General features: G+C 37.9%; 1 protein-coding gene across 1 annotated transcript; it reads left to right on the forward strand.

Annotated features, from left to right (window-relative positions):
• The first annotated feature begins 1,012 nt into the window (after positions 1–1,012).
• Positions 1,013–8,069, forward strand: LOC148864075 (pyruvate kinase, cytosolic isozyme-like). Its single transcript, XM_088979249.1, has 5 exons — positions 1,013–1,894; positions 2,372–2,648; positions 4,219–4,680; positions 5,143–5,991; positions 7,852–8,069. Exons 2-4 carry the CDS (start codon positions 2,391–2,393, stop codon positions 5,965–5,967), a joined length of 1,545 nt encoding a protein of 514 aa, XP_088835375.1. The 5' UTR covers positions 1,013–1,894; positions 2,372–2,390; the 3' UTR covers positions 5,968–5,991; positions 7,852–8,069.

Raw genomic sequence — 8,069 nt, forward strand, 5'->3', positions numbered from 1 at the left:
AAGAATGACCTGGAAATGGAACTGTTCTGGCCATCAGTTTCTTGGTTGAGGGTTTGACTTTTTCAGTTTGAACAGATGGCCCATTTTGATAATAAAAATTTAAAAAAATAATTAAAATAATAAAATATAAAAAATGGCCAAAACCATTAAATGGGTCAATGGGTCAACGGTTCCACTGCCCAGGTCAATGAGTCATTGACCAATTCAACGGTTTTTGGTCAAGGACTGGATTTGAAATAAAAACCGAACTAGTTGTTTGGACGATTCCCCGACTAAACGGTCCGATTGTCCGAATCAATAACAATTCGAAAACCATGAAAAGAACATGTTTTTCCATGGCTTATTTCATCTAGGAGTATTCCAAACACCATCTTAGGCTCTCTAAGTTTTTCATCTAGGAGTGCAAATCGGGCTGATTGGGCTGGGTTGAACCTCAACTCAGGCCCTAACCCTAAGAGTTGAGCATAAAGCTCAAGCCTAAGCTCAAGCTCGAACTGTCCAACCCAGGCCCGACCTGAATTGAAATTTAATATATTCGGATTGGGGTTGAGCCCGGGCTAGGGTCAAATTGGTCAATTAAAATTAATCTACGTTAAAATTTAATATAGCTATATATATATATATATATATATATATATAAAGCATATAAAGCATATAAAGCATATATGTATGTGGATAGGTGCATCTGGCTTATGTTAGGATAAAGTAGGGCCGGACTGGGGCTGGGTTTGAATTATCTAAGAATTAGGCTTTGGTCCCAACTTTTTGACTGGGGCTGGCTTAGGTTAGCCCTAACCTAACTTTTTGACTCGCCTGAGGCCCTAAAATTCAAGTTCAACCATGAAAAATAGCAGGCTGGGTTGGTTTGGATTCGGGTTGGGCCCGCCCAAGTTGCACCCAACCCATGCAAAGTAATGCTTGTTCCAATGGTAAAATTTCGGGCTTATGAGTAAATGCCAGAGTTCAAGCGGCCAACTTATAAAGAAGAAAGGGAAATTATCTGAAATTTCCCATGACTTCAATGACAATGACTCTATCTCTTCTCCACCGCACAAAAAAAGGAAAAAAAAAACAGATGGAGAGAGAGAAGGATGAACAAACAAATATTATAAGACACTCTTTCTCAAGGGTTATTAACTAATACTATTTTATTTATTTTTGTTTTTAGTTTATTCAAAGTCATATATTATAAGAAAAGCAATCGAAGCAGATTGATTTGGATGTTCGTTAGTATGCCAAAACTGGGTTGTCTGATAGTTGCAAAGATCCAAAACTGGGTTGTTTGAAGAAAATGCTCTGTAACTTATAGTGTATAGGATAAAAATTTTGCATTCTAATGAAATATCTCTTACACGGGGTCTTTGGAATTGGAGGAATGTATGCATGTGGGGAAGTTGATGATTGAAAGAAAAGAAAAAAAAAAGGCGAAGGTTGAACTATTCCTCCCAAGACCCCGGATTGCAGGGAGCATTATAGAGTAGTAGAATTTAAAATAAAAATTAAAAAGCATATTTTGTCAACTGTCACTGAGATGGGTCGAGTGGCGACACTCGAGTTTCGGTATCACTTCTCTAACAACCGCTAACCGTCACCGAGAGGGAAGGTGAGTGACGTTTTAGCTGAGCGCCTGAGCCTTAGATCGTTAGGAGAATATATATTACGACTGACAGATGTAGAGAGGATTTGGTAAGCATATACCCTTTAATGGTGGGTCCCGTTGATCCTCTGAAAGTCTAAATATCGCCAAAATTATTATTTTTTGTTTTTATAATTAATGGCGCAAATCATCTTCTTCTAAGTTTTCTATCTATCCTCTACTCCTTCACAACAGTTTTTCAGAGCAGACAAGGGTACTACGCTGCAACTCTTCTTGGAGTTTCTCTTTCCTTGCAGAGTAAGTGGTTGTTAATTGTTCTCTGAATTTGAGATCTCATGATTTAGGCTCTCAGTTATCTGGGTTCTCTGCCATAATTCTCCCTCACTCATTCTTTGTGAGATTTTCCTTTATTGTGTGTAGCTAGTGTTCTTCATGTAAAAGTTGATAACATTTTGCTTTCTTTTGGGGGGATTTGTAAGATTTGGAACACTGATGTTTGCAAGCTTTCTAGTATTCTTGTTTTTATTGATATTCAGTAGGCTCAGGGTCAAAAGTTGATAACTTTGTCAAATCTGTAAAATTCGGTGTTTTTCTGCGTAATTTATTCGTAGAAGATTTGATGCTGTTCTTTATTTTCTGTAATTTGAAATTTCATATTTGATTGTACCTGAATCTTCTGTGAAAAGCCATCAGTTTGACACGGTTGTCTTTGCTTCAGCTCGATTTCTGAATTTCCATACAAGATCTTGCGTGCTCTAACTTTCAATCTTACAGATTTTCATAGCTTCGAGCAATGGCGAATATCGACTTCGAGGGGATCCTGAAGGACATCCCAGACGATGGCCGGGTCCCCAAGACAAAGATCGTGTGCACTCTGGGTCCAGCATCACGATCTGTGCCTATGGTTGAGAAGCTGCTGAGAGCGGGAATGAATGTTGCTAGGTTCAATTTCTCGCACGGAACCCATGAATATCATCAGGAGACCTTGAACAATCTCAGGGAAGCTATGCAGAATACTCAGATCTTGTGTGCTGTCATGCTTGACACTAAGGTCAATTTACTTTCTATGATAAAAACGGGGTTCTAATGAATCTCATTGTGTAAACTCTCTAGTGAGGATTATTTAAAGAAAAGGTTATAGGGGAAGAAATGCCATGGTTGGGTGACTGATGAAGAAAAAATGCTATAACTAAAACTTAACTCAGGATTTTAGTTTATTCATTAGACATTGCATGCTTTTAGTTAAGTTTTCACAGAGTAATCTACTTGCCTTGTTAGGGAATGAATTGTTAGTTGGATGTTATACGTGGTATTTTTCCTGTTGTTTGTTGTTGCATTTTTTTTTCCATTTAAGAACATCACACTTTTCAAGACCAAAATACACTGTCATTCCAAAACTATAAGTCAGACCATAATGTAGTGTCATTCCAAAACTTTAAATCAGACCAAAATGAAGTGCTATTCCAATTGCCAAGACCATACTGAATAGAAGGAATAAAGGATGTCCCATCCATTATGCTAATTTATATACTTTCTGCAGATTCTTGTGGCTCATAATGAAAGTGGTTATTGTTGAAATTTAAAACCTCCATAATTATTTTCCAAAGCCAAATTTCTCTAGGACATTTGTCCCAACCCCAGGATTTCTTCATTTTTTGGTTTGCTCACCTTTTGGCAATTAACCAATTAACCCCTCCTCTTAGTCCCTCCCTCCTTGTTGGCTAAGAATACTTTGGACTTAAATGTTTCTCTTAAATAGGCAAAACGTATAATTTAAACCGAGTTCCATTTAAAGATCTGTTCATCTAAGCCCAGTTCCGTTTCAGCTCATGTACCATCATGCATGCACCTTCCCCAATATATGGTGCTTCTTACTTTCTTTAGTTCACTATAAACAAGGGGTATGAGTGGCATCTTTTTATTGAATAAAAGGAGCCTACCTGTCCACTTGGTACTATTGGACTGAAACTTGTTGCATGTCAAAATTGTGTAGAAACTATGGACAGTGCATATAAGATATTTTGCCTAGTTTTTCTTTAGCCAAATTAAAAGACAACATAGCAAACTGGAACTAAAAATCTTTAACACGTGAGGTTACACTTTGGGACAATTGATGAAAGTATGTTCCATTCTAAGCTTTCTTTTTAACTGTAACTTTAATATAAGAAATGATATTTTATTTTTTTATTAAAAAAATATATTCCTTTTGAATAGTGAAAATACAATTAATATTCAATGTCATGTTTTATGTGCATCAGTTAATACTTTGTTTATTCAACTAGTTCCTATTTTTCCAATGGATGTTTATAGAGAATTATGGATTACAAGTGTAAAACACCTACTTTGTTTGTCATTTACTAAAATATAAATTCATATATATGTTTCACAATATTACCATGACTTCATTTGGTTTCTGAATTTCTTATTCCAAACCAAAATGTCCCCATAGGCCCATAGATTTCCACTGTAGATTTACTTTTCCCTGGCTATTAGTTCTGACTGTGGCTGACTCAGCAATAAATTGAATCTGAATTATGTATTTTCCTGTGTGTAGTATGAGTTTCATTGAAGAACTGCTTATCCTTTTGCTTTGCACCTCATCTACTTATTTCACTTTGCAGGGACCTGAAATCCGAACTGGCTTCCTAAAGGATGGGAAACCTATTCAACTCAAGGAGGGTCAAGAGATTACTGTAAGTACTGACTACACTGTCAAGGGAGACACAGAGATGATCTCTATGAGTTACAAGAAGCTTGCTGTGGACTTGAAGCCTGGCAACACCATCCTCTGTGCAGATGGGACTATCACCCTTAGTGTCCTGTCTTGTGATCCTGAAGCTGGAACTGTGAGATGCCGCTGTGAAAACACTGCTACGTTAGGCGAGAGAAAGAATGTCAATCTCCCTGGTGTTGTGGTGGATCTTCCTACACTTACTGAGAAGGATAAGGAAGACATACTGGGATGGGGTGTTCCCAACAACATAGATATGATTGCTCTATCATTTGTGCGCAAGGGATCAGATCTTGTCAATGTCCGGGAGGTTCTTGGACCCCATGCCAAGCGCATAAAGTTAATGTCAAAGGTCAGCACAGTTATTTAAATGAAAAATTGTCCTGGGTGGATTTACATGAAGAAAGTTTTGGTACTCTTACATTTGATAAAACAAAAGGAAATGGACATATAATTGATGTGTGATTGGTCCTGCATTGGATGTAGAAGTGAAAACTCAATCTATTTAGATGATTCTATATCTCCAATGAGTCTAATTCTTTTGGATAGAAGGAAATTTCTGTCAATAACTCAAAGAAAGGGCCATGTCCATAATAGTTGTGATCATTTCTTTGGTTTACCTTTGACCTCGCAGTTCTCATAGGTGAGAGCTATGGACCCATTCAACATTGGGTTGTTCGTTTGAAGTTTAATTTCATTTTTTACCTAATGGCCCTGAAGGGCACCTCAGGTTTTCTCCATGAAGTATTATTTGTTAATAGTTCAGTTTCTTTTCTTTGTTATCCAACAACTGGTTTATTTTTGGAATTTGAAGGTTGAGAATCAGGAGGGAGTTGTCAACTTTGATGAGATATTGCGTGAAACAGATTCATTCATGGTTGCTCGTGGTGATCTTGGAATGGAAATCCCAGTTGAGAAGATTTTCCTTGCTCAGAAGATGATGATCTATAAGTGCAACCTTGTAGGCAAGCCTGTTGTCACTGCGACCCAAATGCTTGAATCCATGATCAAGTCTCCCCGTCCTACCCGTGCTGAGGCCACTGATGTTGCCAATGCTGTCCTCGATGGCACTGATTGTGTCATGCTTAGTGGTGAGAGTGCAGCTGGAGCCTACCCAGAGCTTGCTGTGAAGATCATGGCCCGTATCTGCATTGAGGCAGAGTCTTCCCTCGACTATGCTGCGATATTCAAGCAAATGATTAGGTCAGCCCCTCTCCCAATGAGCCCATTGGAGAGTCTTGCCTCATCAGCGGTTCGAGTAGCCAATAAAGCCAGAGCCACCCTTATTGTTGTGATGACCCGTGGTGGGACTACTGCCCGGTTGATAGCAAAATATAGGCCAGCAGTTCCAATTCTCTCTGTGGTGGTCCCAGTTCTGACAACTGATTCATTTGACTGGACCTGCAGTGATGAGGCCCCAGCAAGGCACAGCCTGGTCTACAGGGGTCTGATCCCATTACTGGGTGAAGGATCCGCCAAGGCTACAGATGCAGAGTCAACAGAGGTGATTCTGGAAGCTGCTCTCAAGTCAGCAACACAGAAGGGGCTTTGCAATCCGGGTGATGCAGTTGTAGCACTTCATCGTATAGGGGGAGCAGCAGTCATAAAGATCTGCATTGTTAAAGGAAGTGGAAATTAAAGATCATGTTACCTAGTTGTGGGGGTAAATGCATGCACTTCTTTTTTTTCATGCAAAGTTATTTTGAAGACTGCTATTATAGTCTATTCTGGGCCTAGTGAGCTGGAGGAGCTTGGTTCTATTGTTTCCTCAGTTTTCCCTTTGTAGTAATATTATTGCTTCCTTTGGACCCAGGACGATAATAGATTTGTAATTCCTTCTATTGAAATGCACTTCCACTGAAATTCAATTGTGCCAGGTTGAAGAAAAGTAAAGGAAAGAAAAGAAATCATGCCTAGGTGATATTTAATTGGTAACATTTACAGGCATATCCCTGTAAATAAAAGGTAATAAAATAATAATGAAAAATTACCAAAGGCTGCATCAACTAAAAGTAATTTTCCCTATTACGTTCTTAAAAGTTTATAAAGAGACCATAACTGCCTTGTTTTTGAATTCCTAATGTTAATTTAAGCACTGGTATATGCCTAAACAAATAGTGGTTAACACTTGAAACAAACACTCAAAAGCTTGCATAGCTGAAAACATTCCTGATTTAAATTACACCTATGACCTAATACAGGAAACTCTAAATAACATTCATCAAATCACAGATAATACAAATATCTGTATTAAATCTCCAAAAGTCTCTAAATTTTCAATACACTTGAAGTAAAGCATGTTTTTACAAATTGGCAGATTGTTGTGCGCTTGCTTGCATGAAAGTCTCTAAAATGTTTGAATGGATGATGTAGAGAAGGTTGGATTTGACATTCCAATATAGAACTATAGACACTGGAAGAAAAAAAAATCCTATTATTTTTTTGGAAGTAGGAATGCTATTTGTGCTAATCAGTGATGTCTCCAAGGATGTTGGTAATGGTTTTGAACAGCATTTTGTTCCATAAATAAACATTGAGAAATTGATCTTCAAAAAAAAAAAAGACAAGATGATGCAACTCATCCTAAAAGAAAAAAAGTTGAATGCAGCTTCTAAAATAACTTCTGATCAGTGAAATATATGTAAAATCCAGGGGCCATTGCTAAGTTATCTTTTTTAGTTTCTAGGTAATTGATACTGTTATAGTTCTTGCTGAGTGTCAATATTATCATTTCATCCATAACAATAAATGTAATTTTCCTTTGATGGCAATATTTTTCTTGGTTCCAATTATGGTTGCATTGTTGAGACTCTGGATTTGCTAGAAACAAGATGTGTACAGCAGGCTACACGCCCCAATCACAAACAAAATCCACTAACCTCCTTGCAGAATGAAAGAGAAAGCTGTGCTTGATGGGAGTTATGGGACTTGGTTCCATGTGTTGACTAGGCTTCTTCATATATGAACCAGGCCTAGGCTTGGCCAAACCCTGGCCTGTTGGGCTGATATAGTTAAAAAGTTAACCCTAACAAGGAGTACTTCTTTGACAGTGCTGCAACATATAATATGAGATGTTTCAGATTACTTGAGATGATGTTGAGTGTTGACCTAGTTCAAAGAAGATTCTTCTAGGAGGCTAAGTAACGAGAAGTAAGCCGTCCTTAGTGGATGGGGCCAAGATTTGCAAACCTGCTGCTGCTGAAGGAGGTTTGGGCTTAAGATCAATTGAAGATGAAAATTCTGTCCATGTAGCAAAATAGGGATGGAAAATTGCATAACTACCCAATATATGTGGATTTAGGAAGAAGTATCTTAGGACTCAAACTTTTTTTCATGTCAGTGTGAGCGAGAATTTCTGAATGGTTCAACAATTCATTAACGTGCTTTTGAGTGTGTAAAGTTTTTTAACTGTTGTACACTGAGATTATAGTAGAATTTGGATTGAAAGGATAAGAATATTTAGTTGTGTAATGTATGAGGATCGAAGAGGTCTAATAGTCATTCTGGGTTGAGGGTTTTGCAGGTTTTCTATGTGCTTGGTTTGGGAAGAGTCCTCAAAATCCCCTCATGAAGTTAGGTCAATGGATGTATTGCCATGATTGATTGCAAAGGCCACATGTGGCCTAAGCTTAAGGTATTAAAGTTTACCTGCCACATGTAGCCTAACTAAGACTCTGTTTGTATAAGCTTTTGCTTTTATGCTTTGGTTTACAAGATCTAGTCAAAAAAGTGTTTTGAGCA

Source organism: Nelumbo lutea, chromosome 3 (assembly GCF_056320005.1).
Source record: "Nelumbo lutea isolate HS-2025 chromosome 3, American lotus-T2T, whole genome shotgun sequence".
Taxonomy (NCBI): Eukaryota; Viridiplantae; Streptophyta; class Magnoliopsida; order Proteales; family Nelumbonaceae; genus Nelumbo; species Nelumbo lutea.

Excerpts from the sequence above, each read along its gene's own strand:
- LOC148864075 (XM_088979249.1), top strand. The coding sequence starts at position 2,391 with ATGGCGAATATCGACTTCGAGGGGATCCTGAAGGACATCCCAGACGAT. Across the intron at positions 2,649-4,218 it reads CTGTCATGCTTGACACTAAG|GGACCTGAAATCCGAACTGG; the intron begins GTCAATTTACTT and ends TTCACTTTGCAG. Across the intron at positions 4,681-5,142 it reads GCATAAAGTTAATGTCAAAG|GTTGAGAATCAGGAGGGAGT; the intron begins GTCAGCACAGTT and ends TGGAATTTGAAG.